The sequence below is a fragment of the Rhodamnia argentea genome, chromosome 1 (assembly GCF_020921035.1).
Source record: "Rhodamnia argentea isolate NSW1041297 chromosome 1, ASM2092103v1, whole genome shotgun sequence".
NCBI classification, from domain to species: Eukaryota; Viridiplantae; Streptophyta; class Magnoliopsida; order Myrtales; family Myrtaceae; genus Rhodamnia; species Rhodamnia argentea.
Window position 1 is genome coordinate 9,621,022 of NC_063150.1, and position 25,325 is coordinate 9,646,346.

Below are 25,325 nucleotides of genomic sequence, written 5' to 3' on the forward strand. Positions count from 1 at the left end.
GAACTTATCCATGCATGAAAATGCCAACATCTATGCAAAGGATAATTAAGAGCATCATAGGGGAAAAGGAGAAGTTGTTGCTCAAAGATTTGATAAGAGGTGAATTCTCAAATTTACATATTTGTGCTGCGTATAATATCTTCTAAATAGATTGTCAGAGCAACAAAAAAAAAAAAATTCGTGTAAATAGACGTCCTTTTCAGTTACGTGCGGAATAGATGTCTCTTCGGTTCATGTGTAGCGAAGTTTCTAATTTTAAGAAGATCTGTTTAGTTCTTGAGTAATGGTTCTCAAGGTTTGCTAGTTTTGAGAAGTGATCGACTGAGTGTTGTTCATATAGTGCTCATACAAATAGATTCGAGGTGATGTATATTGAGAGACATAATTTGTAAATCTATAAAGCATCGTAGGAACTAATGAGATTTGGTAATCCGTACCTCACCTCTTATTTAATAATTTTCCCATTTTATAGAAATTGTGCAAGTCCAAAATTAGTTTGTAATTTAGTCATCTTTTCTTGTTAAGATGATATATAAATTGTCTTGGTCATTATCAAAATTCATTATCACTTTCTTAGAGTTTTTATCTCTGTTAATGTTTTTTTATTGCAAAAGACAATATTGTGTTACGTATACAACAAGTTTTACTTGGTAATTTGCTTTTGACAGTCACTTGATCCATCGTAGGTACAAATCCATCTACTTTTCATGAGAATAAAATCCTACATTTGATATAACTCCTATCACCGGTTTTTCTTCATATATATTTGGGTTAATACCTACGTGATATACCCGTGACAAATTTATCACAAACTAATTTTTTGGCTACAAAAACCTTAAGCTATTACACCTATGACAAATTTATCCCAAGCTAGTATACATGTAATAAATTTACTTTTCATTAGTTTTCATTAAATTTTACCGTCAAATTGATAAGTTAGATGACACATGGCAGTTGATGGGGTTTATTGGTTTGGAGTTTTTACTATTCGTTTATCACAAGTGTTCTAATTTAGATTTTTTTCGTGGTATTAATTCAATTTTATAGAAATTAACGAAGGGTAAATTTGCCACATGTGTACCAGTTTGGGATAAATTTGTCATAGGTGTACCGTTTTGAGATTTTTTTTGTGGTCAAAACATTAGTTTGATGAAATTGGTCACATGTGTACCGGTTTGGAGTTTTTTTGTCAAATGTGTACTAGTTTGGAATTTCTCGTGATATTAACCCCATATATTTTTATGCCCATCATATCCTTCATCTCGTGATATTTTCCATATGGTCGAGGCTTGTCGGCCTCAGCCGAGCTCGAACTTGTCGGGATTGGATGAGCCTTGAGCTCACTAGCCTATGTCATTGCCGATTACCAAACTACGGCTGTCGCCAAGGCTTGCAATTGGAGGAGGAAGAAGGAGAAAGGAAAGAAAAGAAAAGAAAAAAATAAAAAGAAAAAGAAAAAGAAAAGAGGAAAAATAAAAAATTCAAATTATTTAAAGAAAATAAAAAAAACTAAAAAATAAATAAAAAGAAAAGGAATGTGTGATGAGTGGAGGAAGGAAAGATGAGGAGGACGTTTTCCTCCTCTTCTTAATGAGAGGAAATCTATTTTCCCACTTTTGAATGCCTTTTTTTTTTTTTTATGGGCGAAAAACATTTTCCTGGAAATTGTCTTTCGTCAAACAAATGAAGCCTAATCGAAATGGTTAAACCCTTGTCCTGCTCTTTAGTTATTAAGAATCAAGAATCAACTTTTAAATTGTGGGAATTGAATCGGGGAGCATATATCCAGAGGTGGCATGTTCCCATCATCCTGTCATCGTTCGTCAAGAGTTGGATTTGCGCCTTGGGGCAATCATACACTAATCAATAAAACAAAAACTTCAGGGACCGATGGACTTTTGTGGCTTTTGCTTCCTTTTGTTGCAAGAACACATCATAATAGCATATCCTATTCATCCTCACATTCTCCGGGCTGTATCAAACTTCCGAAGATAATGTCTTCCATTTGTGAATTCTGGTCTTATACAGTCAACCTGTCGCTATGTTCAATCTCATAAAATCATGTCCGCCCGAGCACGTCGGGACAGCAACCGCAAGAAGCTTCGTTCTGAACGTCTTGGGCATCCCAATCCGGCGACCAAGACCTCAAGAGAATGAAATTGATGCGCTATGCGAAACCAAGTCCCAGGGGTAAAAACAAGCCCATACATCTTATTTCGTTAGTGAAGTGTTCCATCAAAAGGAGAGACGAGAATTATCATGGCCAAGATTTCGTATCAAGATCATCTGAATTCAGAAGCACCAAAGGTTGTTTTAGTGCTGCAGCGGTACAGGGCTCTCTCTATAGAACGACTACACTAGTACCCATTAGTACTGAGCTTTTATTCGGCATCCATTTTTGTGCTAGCCAATGTCGTCGTGCAATCTGCGGGTCGAATTCAAAAGTTCCTTAACTACCTTTTGCAGTTCTACGGCTTTACGGTGTTTTGTCGTCATCTGTTGCACCGGTTCGATATGATAAACTGTCTGTTTTGAAAACAGGTCCTATCATCACAACTTTGCGCACTTCTTGCCAGTTAGCCCCGTAAGGACCGAAGCCAGCCAAGCATGGCATAGTCATACCCAGAATAGTCCATGAGAGCATTTGCTCTATCCAAGAAAAACTTCAAAATGGGTCAGTGAAGCGCTCTGTGCAGACCTAGTCTTCGAGCGATTGAAAATTGGTCAATAGTCACTAGACATCGTGCCTTCAATTTTTGCAGTAAGTTCGTCCCCATCAAACAGCTGCGACGTCATCTAATAATAGGCCATCCGCCGTCGTTTTCAGACACGTTGCATGGCCTTCTTGACCTGCGTCACCATCAGGTAGGGACGGATTTAGCAAGGCCAAGCATGAGATTGAGGTTATCAGGATCTGACACAGGGCCAAAATGTATAATTTAGGTTCAGAATTAGGATTTCTGCCATAAATCAATCCTAAGACTTCATGTGCTAATGTCCATCTTCCCAAAAAAGTGATACTTTCACACTTTCCAGTAATGCAGTTCAGTTCCTCTGCCTTCTCCTCTTAATGAAATGCTCAAGTTGAAGGGCAATTGATCCGCAATGTACATTTCTACAGTCTGGATGCATCACAAGCACACAAAAATGAACAGAAAACCAGAGTTATACTTTCTGTAGTCAAACTTCCTTGCCTTTGAATCTCAAATTCGCAGATGCAGATTTTCCGAGAATGCATTGGTAATATGTCATGTAACCGGGAAAAAGGAACATATAAATGCCGTAAAGGATTACAGTAGAAATTTAAGTTTCAGAACAGTTCCAGGATTCCTCAAGAACAAATGAAACAACAAATTACAACTAAGGAGCAAAAATTTAACTTTCAGAACAGTTCCAGGATTCCTGAAGAACAAACGAAACAACAAATTACAACTAAAGAGCTACCGCAATTGCCTCTCACAACATGAAAGCCATTGAGGCTTTATTTCGAAAATATCTAGTGTTACAATTGTTAAAAACTCTATGTACCGAGATTTGAGGAAAACGAAAGCTGCACGTTTGTTAAATCTATCAGAACATCCGAGACGTCGTCGTTTTTTAGGATGTTCACTCCACTACACACAAATCAAGCCTACATGACGAAGTACTTATGATTCTTTTGTATTTTGAGGCCCAGTGGAAGGACTCCAAGGTTCATTTTGCTGCACCTGCTCCCCTCTCCAAGGACAAACTTGGGCACGCATCGGTCACCTACTCTCAAATTGTTCTTCTCCCCAAACTCGGTCCACCCAGAGGTCGGATAGATCCTGCCGTCTTTCCTGACATTAATATGCATGGACCACGTCTTCCCATTTTGATCCCGAACAATCATCTCTTTGAGATTTAGCTTTATTCGATTTCTTCTTAGGAATAAACCTGGGATATTGCATTATATATGAGCAGAAAAACTAAGGAAAATTGGAGCTGCTACATGTTCAATTATATGTGTATAGGATGACTACATTAGGTTTCGTGAACTATTAATTGAACTTACCAAGTAATCACTCATCTCCCTTGCTAAGTGATAGAGGATTCATTGAGAGTCAACCCTTCAAATAGTTAAAACTATTGAGCGCTGCCAAAATACCTCACAGAGAAGCAAACTCCATTAAACTTATCAATTTGCTGCTCAAATATTATGACCGATTGGATGTGCACCACACACATCCAAAGCATTCGGTCGGGTACACACACATCCAATGTGGCTGAGATTACTTACCCAAAGTACCTCAAAGCTTTATGACGCTTCTACAAGTTTTTGTTTGTCACCTGTTGTACTGCTATCAACAGTCCATTGAATTTTTTGACCAAAAAAAAACAGTCCATCGAATTTACAAAGACGTTTAGTACAATTTTTGACATGACTCCAACATTAGCAACTTAAGATCCTCAGGTGTTCCTATGAGACAACCAGGGACGATATTACTGAAATTATAGAGCACTGAAAATTAAATCAGTGTAAGGTGAGTAACGAACCATGACTTTCGGCAAACATTTGGAGATGCATGATACCAAGTTGAGGATTGTTCATCATAAACATATGTCTCCAAGCTGGACTTGCTAACATTTTCTCCGACGAACTCTTGTTTCTGCTTGAACAGAGAATATCAGTGAGAAACTGTCGAAAGTAGAGCATGCAAAGGACAGGAGGCAACCCAATTTCGCCAGGACAAAAAAGTAGTAACAAACAAGTACCATGATTTTCCATTCTATCAATATTTAAGTCCATAAACTTCCGCTTACAAGCCCGAACCGGCCTCCTCTGTTTCTGTTCTGCCTCGTCTGCCTGGTTTACTTCGTCTGCCAGCTCTTCCATCTTCACAGCAGCTAACTGTCTATTGACTTTGCAAGTGGCTTCTTTCCTGCACCCGTTCTTACCGAACACTTTGACAAGGAACACCGAGTCCCTACCGTATCTGAAAATTAGGAAATCTGCAAAATCTAGAGAATGGTTGATCACGAAGTCCCGCCAACCACTCTTGATGAACAAATTATTTCCTACTTCTGCTATCCCAATTGGCCATGATCTCCCTGCAGTATCCTTTAGAACCGCCTTTTTTGGCACGACTCCCCTCAAATGCTTCACGAAATCCGGTGGTATAAGCTGCAATTAGAAATTCCAATCCCATGGATCAAATTAACAGATGATGGAAAGCAAAAACGTATAAAACTCAGAACCCAGATAAGAGCCTTTTCACCAGTGGGAGCACACAATGTAGTTTTATATTCTCAGATTTTGTTAGTGGTGCTCATCATGAATACCATAACATAATTATGAACGGCTTTCAAAATTCATCAAATCCCGAAAACGCTGCACAGAAGACTGTCCATAGGACATGATTTTACATTGGCACATAACACATTAAAATTCTGTGATGTTCTCATAGGCGATTAGTTAACCTAGAATGTTTCTTCCACGCAAATTCACTCAAAAGGCACGGACAATTTCTCCCACTTGATAAGGCAATCAAGAAAACACTTCACGTACCATTCGCTAGGTTGCAAACAAGATAAGCGGAGTATCACAATCCAGTTCAAAGGCAAGCCAAAAAGAGCACGCTAGGGTTTCATCAAGCTAGTAATATTGAGTCCATGAACTGTGATCATATAAGCTTTTCTCTATCACTGTAAAAAACATAGGAAAGTTATAAAAGCCGGCATTTACGGATAGTTAGGTTCGTCCTAGATAATTCATGCCGTGAACAAACGTGCATGTCCATATGCATTCATGAGAGAGAGAGAGAGAGAGACCAGTTGGTGAGAACTGAAGGAGGGGAGATAAACTTTGAAGAACTCGAGAGGCTCGTCGGAGGAAGAGGTCTTCGCGGGACGACGGCCGTTCATCGTTTTCCTGCTTTGCCGAGGTGGTTTCAATGGCGGTCGCTGTTGGGAAACAGGAAGGATATCGTTCGTGGTGGGTTATGAATGGAGAAAAAGGAAACCGAACGTCTGACAAGATCGCGGGTGAAAATCATCCCTAAGATTTTCTACCTCATTCAAATTTCAAATCAGTCCTTCGGATTTGCTTTCCTTTCTGGGTGCCAAAAACCTATCGAGAGAGGATTTGGTTCAGAAGAAACAATCTTCGACATGTGATGAACAGTCGATTGCAAGTGATTTAATGACATAAATCTTAAGTTCATTGGGGAGATGTAACTTGGTTTTTTTTCTCTTATCATTTACAAGTATTCAAATAAATTTGAAAACTATTTTGGCTACTTTCGTTTCTCAAAAAAATGAACAATCTAATTTTTTTTTTTTTAAACTTATCGTTTATATCGCTTACAAAAATGAATGAACAATTTTTTTTCATCATCCACAAAATTATTTAGACATAAATTATTGCCAATGATGAAATATTTTTCATTAACTAATTATTTCAAATGACACAAACTATCTTTTTTAGGAAAATAATTTTCAAATTATTTATTTTTCGCGAAATAGGAGAAGCCTCCATTAGTGGTTGAATTCTATAAAATGCTTGCCCTTGAGGCGATTCAAAGGTCTAGCATCATGTCATTGACATTACTTTTATATTCGCGGTTAGGTCGGATTTCGGTATGCAGTGAGTTACGAGTAGATGAATGAATCAATTTTTAAGTAAAAAAAGAATTGTGTACAATAATCATAATTGTTTATAAAGTTAATTTAGAACAACCCATGTAGAAGTGATAGTTTTCAATGGAATTAATAGGAGAAAGGAAATAATGCAACTTATGTTCAGTTGGGTCCATGGAAATTTTAATTTGTTCGGAAGTGAAGGATGATTAAGCTCCCTTTTGTTTTGAGGAAAACGAAGTATTTTGACAACATTTCCATAAAAATAGTTGTTTGTATCGCCTAGAAAAATAAGTAAACAAAAAATATTTTTGTCATCCTAGAAATTGTTTAGGCATAAACTGTTATTGACAATAAAAATATTTTCAATTAATTAATTATTTCAAGCGATACAAATGATCATTTTAAAAAAATATATATATTTTTAAATCATTCATTTTTTATTAAACAAGTGGAGCCAAAAATAGTCAACAATTGTTCTTTGGCCAAAAGTAGATATAAATTAAAAGAACCTAAAAAAGGTAGGAAAGTGAATACTCTAAACTCTTGATTCTTTTTAGGGTTAATACCATGAAAAACTCCAAATTAGTACACATGTGACAAATTTACCCCAATTATTTTTTTGATCACGAAAAAATTCCAAAATAATACACCTGTAACAAATTTACTCATAACTATTTTTTTACCATAAAAATCATAAACTGGTACACTTGTGATAAATTTACTTTAAATTAATTTTTTTGACCATGAAAAAAATTCAAAATAGTACACCTATGACAAATTTACTCTTCATTAAAATGGGTTAATATCAAGAAAAATTTCAAATTGATACACCTATGATAAATAGAGGGTAAAACTCTAAACTGGTATACCCAAGAACCACCATGTGCCATCTAACTCAGCAATTTAAAGGTTAAATTTAACGAAAACTAACGGAAGGAAAATTTGTCACGGATGTACCAAGGTGGGATAAATTTGTTAGAAGTGTATCAGTTTATGGTTTTTTGTAGTAAAAAAGATAGTTTGAGATAAATATGTCACATGTACACTAGTTTAAGATTTTTTATGATATTAACCCTTCTTTTTAAAATTAGTCTTTGCATCTTGTCATTGCAAGAAGAAGGTGAGGGGGATTTCTCCACGATGATTAGAGGTATTTGTCCACGATGAAGTTTAGTTGGTATGTATTATTATATGTATATACATTAGCTAGTGATCTCTTCTTGGTGGGATTTCCCCCAATTCTACCAAGTCAGACTTTCCAATTCTAATTTTTGCAAGAAAACCGGTTAAACAAAAGGAGAGGTGGCTGCTCAAAGATTTGATAAGTAGTTGATTCACAATTTTTACATATTTTTCCCTTCGGATAGTATCTTCTAAATAGATAGCTAGAGTAGAAAAAAAAAAAATTCAATAGTAGGAATATATAAAGTTTAAAAATTAATTACTGCAAACTTTAAACACTTGGAGGACAAAATCGAAAAAAAAAAAAATGCCTCAGTATTCCACAACCGCTTCACTGTATAGCTCATAATCTCTTTAGACTTGTTCCAATCTGCAGAATGTTTCAATTTAAAGTTCGACATTCTATAACTAACATGTCACTTGACAATTTCAATACCAATTACTTACAAATTGTCTCCGACTTCCGACTCCAAAAAAGCCCCGATAGAAGCTAGGCGGGTATGGTAACATTTATGCTCTAGAAATCAACTTCCAGAGAGAAGTAACTTTTTTTTACTTCTTCAAATGGTTTCAAAATTACTTGTGGAACAAAAAAAATGCTCCAAAAAGTAGAAAAATAAAGTTACATAACTAAACGAATTTCTGCTACAGAAGTTGTATTATCAAATGAATTTCTGCTTCAAAATACTTTTGGTGTAGAAATTCTACTCCGTATGTATTGTCATACACGCTCATATTCTTCTCTTCCTAGACCAATACCTATGTAAAATAATTAAGTTAATCTATTATATGTAGGATATATATATATATATATATATGCTATTTTAAAGGTATTCTTTATTGTTTTTCTTGAGATACCCTCCATGACGTAAACTGAAACAAATCATTGATTAGACGAAAATTTATAAACTAACATTAAGAAAGTAACTTTTTGAAAAATTTTAGGACTTGATTATGCATTTTGGAAGTGTTAGAGTGCAACTAAACTGTTTCACGAAGCAAGCGATCGAATAATAAAATAAACAAAATTAGAAAATAAATAGAACACTAGATTTACGTGGTTCGATCGTAGAGATATACGTCCACGGGAAGAGCAGCAATGAATTCCATTATAAAACAATCGATGCAGCGAAGATTACAGACTACACTCGAATTACTCAAACACTTTCAGTATTTCCCAACCCCCAATTACATCCAATAATCTATAAGTGTTTAGCCTCACGATTTAAAGGGGTTTATTAAAACCGAATTAGACGATCACACGGACAATCAAGAAAAATTAAAATGACGCACGAGATTACCCAGGTTCACCTCAAGATTAGGGCTACGTCCCGCAAAGAGATTTCACTATATTTTTTGGTTTACATCCAATTCAACAATTACAACGATAAAACCGAGCAAAATATATATGCCCAAAAAACGGGCTAAAAAACCTAAAACCTCTTAATCCCAACCATTTGGGCCAGCTTAAATAAAAGCCCAAACCCGTAGAGGTTTCGGGGGCGCCGCCCCCGAATCCCCGCCCGCTCATCGGCGAATGGGGCAACCGTCCGCCGACCGGGCAGCGGAACCCCCGTCGGGAGGCGCCGCCCCCGAATCCTCGCCCGCTCATCGGCGAATGGGGCAACCGTCCGCTAACCGGGCAGCGGAACCCCCGTCGGGAGGCGCTGCCCCCGAATCCCCGCCCGCCGACCGGACAATGGGACACCCGTGTCGGGAGCGCTGCCCTTGAACCCCCGCATCCCGCGCACGGGGATCACATGTCGTTGGGTAACACTTCAGTTTTCCTAAGCTCACGTGGGCGTACCCGGTATGAGAAACAAGGGTCCTTGAAGTATTCGCTAACTCCAATAATGATTACTCTCGAAATAATCTCTCATTCTCACATAAAGAAATTACACAAGTCTTACTTAGGATCTAATCGGTTTCGATACTTGAATACTTAATGTAATTTCGCGATAATATCCACCACCAAGCACTTGTAAAAGAAACGACGCTTCAATAATTTTACGTGTGGATCAAACAACTGTGTGCTTTCTTACGGCAAAACAACGACCCATAAATAAATGAGAAAAATAGCAAAAAAACCCTTCTCGAAAGTCTCACGCTATAAAGGAAATCTATGTTACAGTTTCGGTCAATATAAATCTCTTTTCCGAGTCCTCAACTTCTGTTATTTCTTATTTATTTATTTATTTCCTTTCCTTTTTATTGGCTAACAACTATTGCACATAACTTTGTATACAGAAATATTCAACTTGGACTCATGCTGAACGGGAAATATAATTTTCACGGATGTGGTTCATACATGTTTATTTATTTCTGCAATTCAAATTTTCGTTTCAAGCTCAAATTCGAGACATATTTTAATACAAATTTCTATTACGGCACTTATTCCCAAAAACAGATATAAATGTTACTGGGTTCAAGTTCAATATAGCTGAAAGTCATAGTTTTTTTAGGTAAGAACACATACATTCCAGAGAAAATGCAGCCTGAGGCTCTCCTCATAATAAACTACTAACTATAGACAAAAGATTTCGTATTCTCCTGCTCGCCTCTTTCATAAACTCTCTGATCAAGACGTGGAATGAGCACAACTTCAAGCGGGCTCGCCTTCATATTCAACAACCCGGGGCTCTCGGTCATGTCCATCGCTTCTTCCAAGACCGTGCCAATTTCGAAACATTGCAGTAAGCTAGCCAGGATCAAGTGCACCATGTGAAGAGCCAGTGAGGTTCCGGCGCAGGACCTCCTCCCAGCACCGAATGGGATGAGCTCGAAGTTCTGACCTCTCATGTCCATATTCTCGTGCGTCGTGAGGAACCTCTCGGGCTCGAACTCGTCCGGGTTGGACCATACACGCTCGTCCCTCTGTATTTTCCAGATGTTCAACACCAAACGCGTACCTAACCAGTGACGGAGTATAAGAGCTTATCATGGACCACATGCTTATTTAGTGAACCGGCTCGGTTTATGGCGTCGATTTTAGAGCATGTTTTTTCATGCCAAAGAGACCATCCTATACATCGAGATCCTATATGCTACTGATTTCTGCTGGCATGCAAGGGCCACATACCTGCCGGAATGCGGAAGCCAGAGGAGAAGGTGCACTCTTCCATGGACCTTTTAAGACCGTTCACTGGCGCTGGGGGATACAAACGCATTGTTTCCTTGACGATGGCTTGGAGGTAGGTCAAGTTCTTCACATCGGACTCTTCCACAGGCCGACTCTTGCCGACATGGGCGTCCAGCTCTTGTTGTGCCTTCTTCAATGTGCGGCGGTTGTTCATTAGCAGCGACAGCGCCCAAGTGAGCGCCACCGTCAAAGTCTCGGTCCCTCCTATTATCATGTTCTATACCCAGGAAAAATAAGGGATCAACTCAAGTGCTTTAACATGAAAGGGTGGAAGATGTCACATGATTTCGATGTCATGTATCATTTAAAGAGTATATTCGTTAAATGAACTTGAACCAAACTAGCATCACACTCTTAAAGTTCGACACAGATCTCATATAAAAACTCAGATAAAGGAGAGAAGCAAGATGAAAAATCTCTTGTTTAAGTAAGTTCCCGAATCTTTGATATTATCTCTAGTCGTTTGCTTTGCTAAAGTGGCAAGTGTTTCGTCCTTTTTGTTTAAAGCCTAGTCCATCACCTTACTCCAATTCCAAGAATATGAATCTCGTGGTGCATGGAACTGGGAGCTATCCCACCCGATAAAAAATGTGATGTTTCTGAAAAATATTTTATATGAAGTCATTTTTCAGAAAAATAACAATGTTTTCTGGTATTTGATTGAAACCTAATGAATTAGAAAATATTTTTTATCGTTTGATATCGAAAAACGGATTTGATTTTCCTCCGTACACTCCTTTTAATAATATTTTTATTTTATTTTTTCTTTTCTTTTTAAAAGTATCGAATTTTTAATTATTTTTATTTTTTTCTATTCTCTTTCCTTTTTTAGTTTCTTTCTTTTCCTTTTTCCTCCTTCCTTCGCCGTGACTAACTGACGACGACCACCAGCTAGCTTAGGCTTGCGGGCCTCGAGCGGGCTGCATTTGTGGCCGATCACAAGGTTGCTGGCCATCACCAAGGCTCGGAAACGGACGGAGGAAAGGGAAAAAAATGAAAATAAAGAAAAGAAGGAAAAAAGAAATGAAACGAAATATTATTAATAAAAATAAGAAAAATATTTAAATAAAAATACAAAATATTAAAAACACGAAGTACGTAGATAGAGAGAGAAAAGAGAGAGAGATTGGTCTTGACGGAATTCCACAAAGAAGGTGTCTTTCTACTAATGGAAAATTTTCTCGTTGAACGCTGAAAAGATTTGAAAAATTAATTTTGTAATGTTATTTTCTGCAATGAACGGTGCCTTGACCGGGTGAACAAACCGGTCTCACGTATACTGCCAAGAAAAACACAGAGATTCTTTCTTGGACCCATTTTCTTTCTGCTTTGGATATTTTATTATGGTGATAACGATGAATTAACGCCATCTTCCGAAAGCAGACAAGTGTTCCTCTCTTTCCGTTCAGACGTAGACAGATAAGGTTATAGGAAAGATGCAATCTTTGACTGTCGTCATTCGGGGACAAAAAAGAAAGTTGTGTATACGGCGCTACAGGTCATGATCTGTTGGATGAATGCCAAAGGTAATGAATTATTGCCCGTCTAGTCTATCCTTTGGATTCTATACGAGCACAAAATGTCAACATCAGTACAACGTAGGAAAGCAAACTAATGCTAGGTAGGAAAAAACTTTAGCTACTCCCAGATTAAACTATAGTAGAGTCCAAGGATCAATTTTGATTTCCATGTGTGTACCAATGTGTCGCGATATTGTCTTTTTTGAAATCTGATGATCGCGATGGCTCCTCGAGCAGAAAAAAGATCTGCCCAAGAGCACCTGGTATTTGCTCTATACAAACAAACTGAAACTGGTTGTTCTCCAGACACTAAGACTAGATTACTACGTAACTGTTCCGACTTTTAATGGATGTTAGAGGAAGAGAAGAAGAACACAAGCCGCTTGTTTAAAGTTCCATTGGCAATCAATGGTATATCTTAGACTACTAATTCAGTAGACCAATCTTAACATGTCTTGCATCGCTCTCTATGTCTCTGAATCAATAGCTTCTTGCAGAGTTTCTCATAGCAACTAAGAATTTACATCAGAACGGATCGAAACTAATGATTCTTTTGGTCCCAAATGTAGATAGTTCGCATAAGTTTAAATGTTTATTACTGGCCAGCATCTATTACAAATTGCTTGATACAATCAAACTGTATTAAAAGAAACATGTGAACAGGTGATAAGTTTATTATTACTAATTAGAAGTGGATTTTGCTCAAAATACTATACCTCTGTTGCTTGTGGATGAAATGACTCCAACAATATTGCATTCGTGAAAATGCTTAAGGTTTTCAAGTATTGATGGGAAGAAGCATTAGTGAATGCATTAGCATGACTTCAGATCCACTTTTATGCACACAGTTCTATCTTCAAAACATCACAAGCTGGAATTACTCACCAAACAAGTCGCCTTAATGACTGTATCGGCATCAAAATCTGAAAATTTTGCCTCTTCCATGACGTTTAGCATCAAATCCATGAAATCTTGCTCTCTATCACCTCCGGGCCGGAACAACCTCTTCCTTCTATGCTCCTCCAGCCACCCCTGAACCAAAACATCCAACTCTTTAGCAGTCTCCTTCATCGATCGTTCATAGCCACCTAAGTCCAACCAGCCGAGAGCCGGGATCGAATCTGACAACACAAGGACCCCGAACAGATCAAAAAACCTCCTAATCGACCTTTTGCACCTATTCGCCTCGGCGGCGTCGCAGTCCATGTTTGAACCGCAGTATCTCTTTCCTCCTACCATTTTGACAGATATATTGAGCATCAAATCTGCTAGCCAAGACTTCATTTCCACTAGGACCCCACTTCTGGGCCTACCCTTTTCGATCCAGGATTTGAACAAGTCTTTTATGGCCATCTCCACCTCGAGAGCTCGTATGTGCTTCAGTGAGTCAACCCGGTTGTTCGAGAGGAGCTCGATCATTGCAATCTTGCGCATCTCTCGCCAATATTCTCCATGAGGGCCGAAGCCGAACATGGCACCGTTGTAGCCCATGAGCCTCGTGGCGGTGATCAACGGCCGGTCAGCGAAGGCCTTGTCGTGTACGGTGAGGCACTCCTTAGCCACTTCCCAACTGCTCACGACGATTGCCCGATGACAGCCTAATCTTATGGCAAAAATCGGTCCATACTTGTCAGCCATGGATCCCAACTTTTCGTGCATCAGGTCCTTGCTGCTGAACAGAGGAAGGTGGCCAAAAATAGGCCAACCGCCTTCGGCTTCAGGTGCATTGCGATGGTCTCTGTTCTTGTGTGATCGGTAGAGAGAGATGGCTGTCAGCAGGGCCAAGGTTGAGATCAAAATTATCAGCAATTCAATCAGGATTGGCATGACGGATGATTCCAGATGTGTAGCAGGAGAGATCTGGGAAATTTTCCTTTTAAGAGCTCATATGCTGTTTTCCTGGCAGGTTTTTAAGTGGTAGAATAGTGTGAATGGACCTAATATTTTTTCTAAATGAAGTGCTCATTATCCTTTTGCCCTTTTTTTGGAAGCTTGGAGTGTGTGGGGACAAAAGCCAAAAGTCAACGTAAGACTAGATTGCTCTGAAGCAAGTTGATAATCGACCACCACCTAAATTACTGCTCACTATTAAGTAAGTCTTCCGTGGCATGATGATAATCACTTCCCAAATTGCTTGTTCTATGCTGCTTCTGCTTGCTAATTTTGATCACGCGCGAAGAAATACAGGGGAGTCGGGTGTACCTCATTGTTCAACCCGATGATTCCTCTAATATCAGCAACTTTTTATAACAAAATTTACCAGAAACTGTAGTTGCCTCAGATCGTTTGTTAGTCATACAAGTACTTGGTTCTGGTTCTGTTCAGTTCACTGATAGTCGCATGCATTCAATTCTGGTATGACCGTGTAGAGATGCTCTTCTTCCAGATCATGTAATATTTGACCTTAAATCCTAGGAATCTTCCATTTTTATTTCGAATTGACATATGTGTCCTCTTGTTCATCCTATGCGCGACGAAATAAAGGGCTTGAAAAAGGATTTCCAACTTGTCTATTGCTGCAATGAACAAGTAAAAGACGTAGACCGTTGCAGAAACTAACTTCAAGCGAACCTGCGTGAAACTATTTGAAACTGCCTCTTCCCCCTGAAGCGACCCTGAATTTGGCATTTCTCATTTTGCAAAGCCTTGCTCAATCAACATCGACAATACCTTAAACACGATGTCTTCTCCATCAATCGACTCGAACAGACAGGTATCTCCAGACTGCAAAGTATCGTTCTTCGCAAAAAAGGCTCCAACCTCCTTCGTAGAGTCCTTCTCGAAATTTCGGATAGGCGCACGATCTCACCATCCACAATCGATTTGCATACTGAAACTTCACGACCCCAAAAAAGTAATAGGTTGCTCGCCTTAATAGTGGCTAGGGTGCGCATGACAACACTTCTGGAGCATAAATCTGTTCGGTATCGCAATTTCTAGAGTAGAAATCTGTTTGATTACATAACTTTTTTTTTTTACTTCTGGAGCAAAAAATTTGGAGCCACTTGAAGAATTTTACTTCAATTCGGAGGCAGAAAAATGAACTTTCGCTTAGAAATAAAAGTAGAAAAATCAATTTCTGGCTAGAAGTTAATTTCTAAAGCAAAAGTGTTGCCATGCATATCCTAATTTTTCTCTTCCCAGTCCAATGCCTATTGTTGTATAATGAAAAGAGATGCCACTTTTTAAAAGGATTCATTTATTGTTCTCTAACCTATACCCTCCTAACTAATATTTAAACAGTTTTGATGCCATGAAAATTTGTACACTAGCAAAATATGAACAGAACTGATCATTTAAGTAATTGGCTTCAAGTTTACCATTATTAATTGGCTTCAAGAGACAATGGAGCTTGTGGCTCTCCTCGTAATAATGTAGTAACTATAGTCAAGAGATTACAATTTCTCCTACTCAGCTCTTTCATAAACCTTCTGATCAAGGCGTGGAATGAGCATGACTTCAAGCGGGGTTGCCTTCAAATTCGACAAGCCGGGGCTCTCGGTCATGTCCACGGCATCGTCCGAGACCGTGGCGATCTCGAAACTCTGCAGCAAGCTGGCCAGCACCAAGTGTGCCATGCGAAGACCCAGCGAGGTTCCCGGGCAGGACCTCCTCCCCGCGCCGAAGGGGATGAGCTCGAAGTTCTGACCTGTCATGTCCACGTTCTCGTGCGTCGTGAGGAACCTCTCGGGCTGGAACTCGTCCGGGTTGGACCAAACGCGCTCGTCCCTCTGTATTTTCCCGATGTTGAACAGCAAACGCGTACCTAACCATTGACCGAGGATAACAGCTTGTGTAGAAAAAGTGCAAACACAAGAAATTTTTTACAGAGATCTCAGGAACGAAGATGCAAGTCAAAGTCCCTGAGAAATTTTGGCAAGTTGGGAAGTGGGACTTGCCCTCTTGAGTCAATAAAAAGGTTCAAATTTTTGATTTTAGATTATGTATTTTTCCGTGCCGCAGAGACCATAGTATAAAACGAAGTCCTACATGCGATCGATAAGTTACTACTGAAATGCGATGGCCACATACCTGCCGGAATGCGGAAGCCGGTAGAGAAGGTGCACTCCTCCATGGAACTTCTAAGACCAATTGGCACAGGGGGATACAAACGCAGCGTCTCCTTGACGATGGCTTGGAGGTAGGTCAGCTTCTTCGCATCGGACTCTTCCACGGCCCTGCTCTTGCCGACATGGGCGTCCAGCTCTTCTTGTGCCTTCTTCAACACGCGGCGATTGTTCACTAGCAGCGACAACGCCCACATGAGCGCTGCCGTTATAGTATCGGTCCCCCCTATAATCATGTTCTGCAACCCCCAAAAAAACAAAAATGAGATCATTTGAATGAAATATAATTGACATGTCATATCTCCCATTGAAATGATTTAGATACGGTATTCGTATATAACTCGAATCGAGCTAGATTGATATTATCAAAATTTCACACGGATCGCATTTGGAAAATAACAAATCTTCGATTTAAGTAAGTTTCTGAGAATTATTAGTCGGGAAATCAAGAGAGTCCCACATTACTTTTTGGTCTTCCTAGGCAACAAATATATTCTTACTGAAGAGGCGAAATGCCATTGCTCCTTTGGCGCTTATGTGCCATATTATATCAGCTTTTGATATATTAATATTATCTTAAGTTAGACGATCTTTGACCAATCTCCTCTGTCCAATGGTATAGAGTTTATGATGATAACGATGAATTAACGCTCTCTCTCAAAAGCAGACACTTGTTCGTCTCTTTGTGTACAGATGTAGACAGATATAGTTATAGAAAAGATGCCAACTTTGACTGTCATTCATTGTCCAGCGGGAAAGATTCATTCGGGGACAAAAGAAAGTTTTTTTTTATACGACACTACAGGTCATCATCTGCTGGATGAACGCGAAATGCACTAAAGTATTGCCCGTCTAGTCTATAAAAATATATATAAATAACTATTCATGAGTCAAAATCTAAATTACTAACGAAAAAAAGATATGATTTTAAAGCGTATAACAGGATTCACGTGTTTTTCTGTCGTTGGAGAGTATGGATCATATTCCAGCAGGAGAGAGACCACTTGAATATAAAGAGCATATAAAACCCGTTATCAAGCGACATTTGATAACTATTTTAGCAATTCCGATAATTGATTTTCATGTTCCTGAAATTACCACTTTCTGCAGAGTTTCGTACTGCAAACTTAAAATTCATTCAGACAAGATCGAAACTAGTGGTTCTGTAGATCCCACAAGTAGGTAGTTCAGACAAGGGCAAAGGTAATTCCATTTTCCAGCCAACATCTATTGTAAAATCTCGATATGATCAATCTGTATTTGGGAAGACATTTGAAGATGAAATAAGTTTCTTGTCATTGAATTATAAGTGGAATTTGTACACAGATCTAACTTCAAAACATTATAAGGTAGAATGACTCACCAAACAAGTCGCCTTAATAATTGTGTCCGCATCAAAATTTGAAAAGCTCACACCCTCCATGGCATTCAGCATCAAATCCATGAAATCTTGCTCTGTCTCGCCTCCGGGGCGGGACGACCTCTTCCTTCTATGCTCCTCTAGCCACCCCTGAGCCAAAACATCCATCTCTTTCGCCGTCTCCTTCATCGCTCGTTCATGGCCACCTATATCCAACCAGGCCAGAGCTGGGACCGCATCAGACATTATGAAGACCCTGAACTCATCGAAAAACCTCCTGATCGACCTTTTGCACGTCTCTGCCTCGGTGTCATCCTTCGAACCAAAGTAGCTCTTCCCTCCAACCATTTTCAAAGACACATTGAGCATCAAATCTCCTAGCCAAGACTTCATTTCCACTAGGACCCCACTTCTGGGCCTTCCCTTTTCGATCCAGGCTTTGAACAAGTCTTTTATCGCCGTCTCAACCTCGAGAACTCGTATGTGCTTCAGTGAGTCAAGCCGGTGGTTCGACAGGAGCTCGATTGTCCCAATCTTGCGCATCTCTCGCCAATATTCCCCGTAAGGAGTGAAGCCGAACATGGCTCCGTTGTAGCCCATGAGCCTCGTGGCGGTGATCAGCGGCCGATCCGCAAAGGCCTTGTCATGGACGGTGAAACACTCCTTAGCCACTTCCCAACTGCTCACCACGATTGCTCGATGACAGCCTAATCTTATGCTGAAAATAGGTCCATGCTTGTCAGCCATGGAACCGAACTTTTTGTGCATCAGGTCCTTGCTGCCGAACTGAAGAAGGTGGCCGAAAATAGGCCAACCGCCTTCGGCTTCAGGCACATCGCAGTGGTCTTTGGACTTGTGCGATTGGCAGAGGGAGATGGCCATTATCAGGGCCAAGGTTGAGATCAAAATTATCAGCAGTTCAATAAGAATCGCCATTGAAGGACAGCGTTTATCTGGAAAAGTGCGACGAAATACTGAGTAGTCGCGTGCACTTCACCGTTCAACCTGATGATTCCTTTGTCAGGCGCGTCAGCTTAACTAAACCAAACGATAAGAATAATAATAGTAATCACAGTTTTTAATTAGGTTGGACTCGGCGGGACTGATTGAACGCCGCAACCTCGAGACGGTAGGATTAGTATTTGTTTTTAAATTAATGCAAGCAGCTTCGTCAGTATTTGCATTAATTTATGGCATAATGTCATCTAATCATATCCTTCGCCCTCGGCCAATGGGAAGAAAACAACAAAAAGAAAAAGATAGAAAAGAAATAAAAAAGAAATGAAAAATACAAAAATATTAAAAATATTATTAAAAGTTGTCCACGTCAGTGTCGAACGGCCAAATATATTGTACTGGCACAAATACAAAAGGTTTAGGACTCAATTTGCAAAAAAAAATAAAAATATCAAGGCCGAATCAGCACAATTGCAATATGTCACAACCTAAAATTCAAAAATTTAACGTTAATGGATTACTAGATTAATTAAATGAATTAACTAACTTAGTCCGAGCTATCCCACGCTCTACTAATTCGCAACTTATGTTCACATAATTTTTATCAAAAGAATTTTTAATTTTGGAGCAGTCACTAATCTTATTTTGGTAGGTAGATTAGAAACCTAAGTAAATTAATGGGAGAACTAAATTATTTTTACTAATCCAAGATTTTAAGTTCGAGAACTTGATTACGTTAGATTACTATAATGCCATTTCGGTACCATTTTTATTTCATGAAAAATCATTTGAAAAGTCAATATTAATTGATTTTAACGTAAGTCCCTAATAAAAGTTATCATGCGGTTCACAACCAATTAATTTACCAAAAATTGCTTTCCTATTTTGCAGTTCTCGTCGAAATTGCTTGCGGACGAGGGACTCACTTTCGGGCGATGGAACAGCAACGGCGCGGCAATCGACGGCTTTTGAAGTTTTCTTCACAAGCTTCTGACTTCTTCTTCTTCTTCTTTTCTCTCTTTTTTCATGCGTTATTAATCCAGAAGAGAAGAAAACACATCCTGCCTGATAGTTGGACACAATAAACATGAAAATACACCAGCAGAGGAATAAAGCCGAAGAAGAATACACCCTTTCAATCGTGGACGTTGGGTTCGCAAGGTCAATGGCAAGAGCCGTTTCGCAGATGGTGCAATGGCAACCGCCGGGTGTCTTTCGAGAGTGACTCAACAGCTTTGCTTCAACGTCGAAGACAGGCACGGGATGGCGCGGACGAGGTGACGCAGCGGCTGATTCGTCGGAGCTGTAGGCTTGCTGAGTTGGACTAGAATTGTAGGGATGACGCCATGGACATCAGCTCGTTGAGGCTATTTTGGTCGTGGACGAGAGGATCTCGGTCATGAAAGCCGGACCCCAGACTCTCTCTTTCTCTCGATGGCCGTGTTCTTTCTTTGCACCGAACGTTTTCTAGAGAGAGGAGACCCTCGAAAAGAATCTTTTTCTCTCCTTTCTTTTTCTCTTTTGGCCGTATTTTGAGTCTGGATGTGAGGCCATGAATTGTCTTCTTGGGGCTTCCCAATCTGCTGTGTATGAATTTTGTATAGCCCTTCTTTCTTCCTCTATCGTTTTAGCGTGGCCACCTGATGTCTTCGGCCGTGCATTGCAATGAATGGCCCCCCTTTGAACTGAAGTGTAAGCGCACTTATATGGACAGTCCTAGGATTCCGCAGCTTTCGCACACTGTCTTGAAAGCTAGGGTACGTTACCGACAAGTCGATTCAAAGACATTATGCGAAGCATAGGTTGACGACATAGGAGCCGAAGCTTCGATGATTCGCCCCAGGCGCGGGACGGTACTATATGACCCTACCTAGCGGTAGCCATTTGAAGATAACGTGCAGTCTACTTTCCCCACCATCACCCCCTAAGTTGAGAGAAATTGTTTTTCTTCCCTTCATCCCAGGGAATACTCCCGAAATTTACGTCTCGTAGTTCAGAGAAGTAGTTTAAGGACTTTATTTAGGTCCAAAACTGAAGTGTAAGTGCACTTATATGGACAATCCTAGGATTCCACCGCTTTCGATTATTTTGTGGAATAGTCCTCCAAATTTTAGATATTTGGGAGTTCCAAGCCTTTCCAAAAGAGAGGAAGTACATTTGTGCTCAATTTCCTCGATCCCCTTCTTTGGCAATACAAAAAACATTACAGCGGTGAATAATATGCTCACCAATACTGATGAAACCACCTGAAGTCTCCCTGCCAATGACAGATTTTGAGAAGGCCAGCTAGGGATTCCCCGTAAAATCTTGTCCAACAGAGGCTTACAATCATCTGCATTAACTTGCCTCAAAGTGGAGGCACCCCAGGGTATTTCACAGGAAAGAGCCATGCTTAAAAGTTAAAACCAGTAATGGCCAGAATATCTGCTATAGAATCACTAGACAAAATATTACAAACTCCCCTTCTAGTCTCTTTCATAAAACTTCGGATCAAGGCGCGGAATGAGTGTAACTTCAAGCAGGGTCGCCTTCATATTCGACAAGCCGGGGCTCTCGGTCATGTCCATGGCTTCGTCCGAGACTGCGCCGATGTCGAAACTTTGCAGCAAGCTAGCCACGGTCAAGTGCACCGTGTGCAGAGCCAGCGACATTCCCGCGCAGGACCTCCTCCCTGCGCCAAACGGGATGAGCTCCAAGTTCCGACCTCTCACGTCCACATTCTGATGTGTTGTGAGGAACCTCTCGGGCTCGAACTTGTCCGGGTTGGACCATACGCGCCCGTCCCTCTGCATTTTCCAGATGTTCAACATCAATCGCGTACCTAACCAATGACGGAGTGTAAGTGCCTTTGTAGAAAAAAGTGCAAACACGAGAAAAATTACACGGACGTTAAGGAATGAAGATGCCAGTCCAAATTCCGAGATCGAACACCAAAGAGATGAAAAGGCTATATAACCAAAAAGATTCACATACCTGCCGGAACGCGAAAGCCGCCGGAGAAGGTGCACTCTTCCATGGTAGTTCTTAAAGCGTTGACCGGCCCCGGCGGATACAAACGCATCGTCTCCTTGACAATAGCTTGTAGGTAGGTCAAGTTCTTCACATCGGACTCTTCCACGGGCCGGCTCTTGCCGACATGGACTTCCAGCTCTTGTTGCGCCTTCTTCAATACGCCGCGGTTGTTCACCAGCAGCGATAGCACCCATGTGCTCGCCACCATTAAAGTGTCGCTCCCCGCCACTATCATATTCTATAACAAAAAAAAAAAAAAAAAATGGGATTACCTCAAGTACTTTACCATGAAAGGTTGGAAGATGTCAGGTTATGGTGATAAGGATTGAATCCAATGTGATTTTAACTGAATTGACACTAATGCAATAAGTTTAGGGAATTTTTGACACTTTCTCAACATTGTTTATTCCTAAATTGGTGGTTGCGATCGCTCCTCGAGCACAAAAACAATCTACTCGGGAGCACTTGGTATTTGCTCTAGATGAACAAACTAAAATTAGTCCTATTTTTAAATCTTTGGATCATATTAGATATTAAATGAGAAATTGAATATAAGCCGCTTGTTTAAAGATTCATTTGCAATTTGCGGTAGGGAAATGCTTTCATGACAGTCTTGTCGGGGACGATATAATCTCAACCATAGATGCACACATCATTATCGTGTGTTTTGCATAAAACACCCATTGATTGGAAGATCGTGTGATAAAAAATAAGTGATAGTATTGTCATCTTGTCAAGCTAGCAGCTTCCTCCATATATCTTAGTTATGATTTAGTAGACATGTCTTAGTTTATTTAGCATCACACTCTCATGTCACTAATTCTAAAACTTTTGACAGAGTTTCTTACAATCACTTAAAACTTGCACCGACCATATTGAAACTATTGATTCTCTTAGTGTTAGCAGTTCACACAAATATAAACGCTTCTCTATCGCGGGCCAATATGATCAAACTACATTTGGAAAAGCATGTGAACATGAAATAAGTTTCATAATTAAACTGAAAATGGATTTTGACCACAAAAAAAATAAAAAAACTAAAGGTGGATTTTGCTAAAAGTACTGTACTTCAGCCGCTGGGTTTTGCTAAAAGTACTATACTTCAGCTGCTATGGATGAAATGACTCCAACTAAATTGCATTCATGAAAATGCTTGCAGTTTTCAAGTATTGACAGGGAAGTAGCACTAGTGCGTGATGCATTAGCATGATGCCATATCAACTTTTATGCACACAGATCTAACTTCAAAACATTGTGAGCTAGAATTACTCACCAAACAAGTTGCCTTAATAACTGTATCGGCGTCGAAACCTGATAAATTTGCACCTTCAATATCTTTCAGCATCAAATCCATGAAATTTTGCTCTCTATCGCCTGCGGGGCGGGATAACCTCTTCCTTCTGTGATCCTCTAGCCACCCCTGTGCCAAAATATCCAACTCTTTTGCGGTCTCCTTCATCAATCGTTTATAGCCACCTATGTCCAACCAACCTAGAGCCGGGAAGGCATCCGACACCACTAGGACCCCAAGCAGCTCGAAAAACGTCCTCATCAACGTTTTGCACCTCTCTGCCTCCATCTCATCGCAGTCCGCATTCGAACCGCTGTATCTCTTCCCTCCTACCAATTTCGACAATATATTGAGCATCAAATCTCCTAGCCAAGACTTCATTTCCACTAGGACACCGCTTCTGGGCCTACCCTTTTCGATCCAGGACTTGAACAAGTCTTTTATCGCCATCTCAACCTCGAGAGCTCGAATGTCCTTCAGTGAGTCAAGGCGGTGCTTCGAGAGGAGGTCAATCGTCCCAATCTTGCGTATCTCTCGCCAGTATTCCCCGTAAGGAGCAAACCCCAACATGGCACCGTCGTAGCCCAAGAGTTTTGTGGCGGTGATCACCGGTCGATCAGAGAAGGCCTTGTCGTGGACGGTGAAAATCTCCTTAGCCACTTCCCAACTGCTCACCACGATTGCTCGGTGAGAGCCTAATCTTAAGGCGAAAATCGGTCCGTACTTGTCGGCCATGGAACCCAACTTTTTGTGTATCAGCAGATCCTTGCTGCTGAACAGAGGAATGTGGCCCAAAATAGGCCAACAGCCTTCGGCTTTGGGCACGTTGCAACCGTCTTTGGACTTGTGCCGTCGGAAGAGATAGATGGGCACTAGCAGGGCCACGGTTGAGATCAAAGTTATCAGCAATTCAATCAGAATGGGCATGATGAATGGTTTCTGATGATTCGTACCCCTCTCAACTTGACCTTAAACTATCTGATGATTCGTACCCTTCTCAACTTGACCTATGGAAACCTTGCCTTTACTAATAAGATTTTTTAACAAGGTGATAGAGATACCATTGTACCTAATTGATTCACCTTCCATATGAACGCGTCTTTCTTGGAAAGTTGGGATATTGCATATTAAGAAAACATCTTTTCCTTATTCTGCATATTTCTTTCTTTGATTAGCTTGATCTCTTATATATAAATAGGATTGTACACAAAAGGTCTCTTTATGAGAAAGTAATACATACAGTTTCCGATTTCCCAATTCTCTGTTACATTGGATCGTCTCATATCTTGACACAAGGGTTTCCAGGCACTTCTTAAGCAAGCAATTAAGGAATGTTTGTGGGTTTTTTATATATTGTTCTTCTCATATTTTATTTGGTCATGGTGTTGAACACTGAAAAGCTGCTAATTAAGTATGTTTAACAAACGTCCTGGTATTCGTTAACATGGACCTTATTGAAAAAAGGTGCCGGAGTCTACTGCGTGATTAAGATGACGGAGAAACACTTACCAGTAATTCTTCCATCACGTTTTCAAAATTGTGTTAAGCTTATTCCTTGATATTGCCGGCTAAGAAGTTTCTCTTCGTCTTGTTGCACTTGTTCGCGATTAAGACGATGGAGTTGGGACTTCTTTTGTCATTGCCGGCCAAGAAGGTTTTCTTTGCCTCGCCACAGTCGTGTAAGTTTCTCTTCCATTGATATGATGTTTTCAAAATTGTGTGTTAAGCATAATTCTTTGATTGCCGGCTAAGAAGGTTGCCTTCGTTTTGTCGCACTTGTTCGTGATTAACATGATGGAGTTGGGCTTGACTTATTATTTGACTCGCCACAGTCGTGCAAGCTTATCATACTACTTCTTAGGAATATTGTTTTGGCTAGTGATAGATAGAGTCTGGTGCGTACCCGTGATTAAGATGACGGAGAAACACTTCCGTTAATATTACGTTTCCAAAATTTTTGTTAAACTTATCGTTAGATTCCGGCGAAGATTGTTCTCTTTGTCTCGTTGCACTTGTTTGTGATTAAGATGATGGAGTTGGACTTTATTCGTTGATTGCCGGCCAAGATGATTCTCCATTTTTTTTTTTTTTTGGTTGTCGGAGAACAAGTTATGCATTTCATTAAGTAAAAGTTTGAGCAGACGAAATAACAGCTTTGACGACCCAATCCGCAACCTTATTGCACTCTTTTCTACAA

The 25,325-nt window shown here is 40.0% G+C and overlaps 3 protein-coding genes and 1 pseudogene across 3 annotated transcripts; all 4 read right to left on the reverse strand.

The window, feature by feature from the left end:
• Positions 1 to 3,631: 3,631 nt before the first annotated feature.
• LOC125316218 lies at positions 3,632 to 5,979 on the reverse strand (annotated as a pseudogene).
• Positions 5,980 to 10,265: 4,286 nt separating this feature from the next.
• LOC115740160 (cytochrome P450 CYP82D47-like) lies at positions 10,266 to 14,363 on the reverse strand. Its single transcript, XM_030673591.2, has 3 exons — positions 13,327 to 14,363; positions 10,862 to 11,138; positions 10,266 to 10,691 (listed from the first exon to the last, which is right to left on the reverse strand). The coding sequence occupies exons 1-3, from the start codon at positions 14,266 to 14,268 to the stop codon at positions 10,303 to 10,305; spliced, it is 1,608 nt and encodes a 535-aa protein (XP_030529451.2). The 5' UTR covers positions 14,269 to 14,363; the 3' UTR covers positions 10,266 to 10,302.
• A 1,357-nt stretch (positions 14,364 to 15,720) lies between these two features.
• LOC125312500 (cytochrome P450 CYP82D47-like) lies at positions 15,721 to 18,987 on the reverse strand. The gene is made up of 3 exons (XM_048283239.1): positions 17,872 to 18,987; positions 16,474 to 16,747; positions 15,721 to 16,207 (listed from the first exon to the last, which is right to left on the reverse strand). The coding sequence occupies exons 1-3, from the start codon at positions 18,802 to 18,804 to the stop codon at positions 15,849 to 15,851; spliced, it is 1,566 nt and encodes a 521-aa protein (XP_048139196.1). The 5' UTR covers positions 18,805 to 18,987; the 3' UTR covers positions 15,721 to 15,848.
• Positions 18,988 to 21,251: 2,264 nt separating this feature from the next.
• Positions 21,252 to 24,055, reverse strand: LOC115740307 (cytochrome P450 CYP82D47-like). Its single transcript, XM_030673785.2, has 3 exons — positions 23,111 to 24,055; positions 21,799 to 22,075; positions 21,252 to 21,646 (listed from the first exon to the last, which is right to left on the reverse strand). Exons 1-3 carry the CDS (start codon positions 24,053 to 24,055, stop codon positions 21,291 to 21,293), a joined length of 1,578 nt encoding a protein of 525 aa, XP_030529645.1. The 3' UTR covers positions 21,252 to 21,290.
• Positions 24,056 to 25,325: the final 1,270 nt, after the last annotated feature.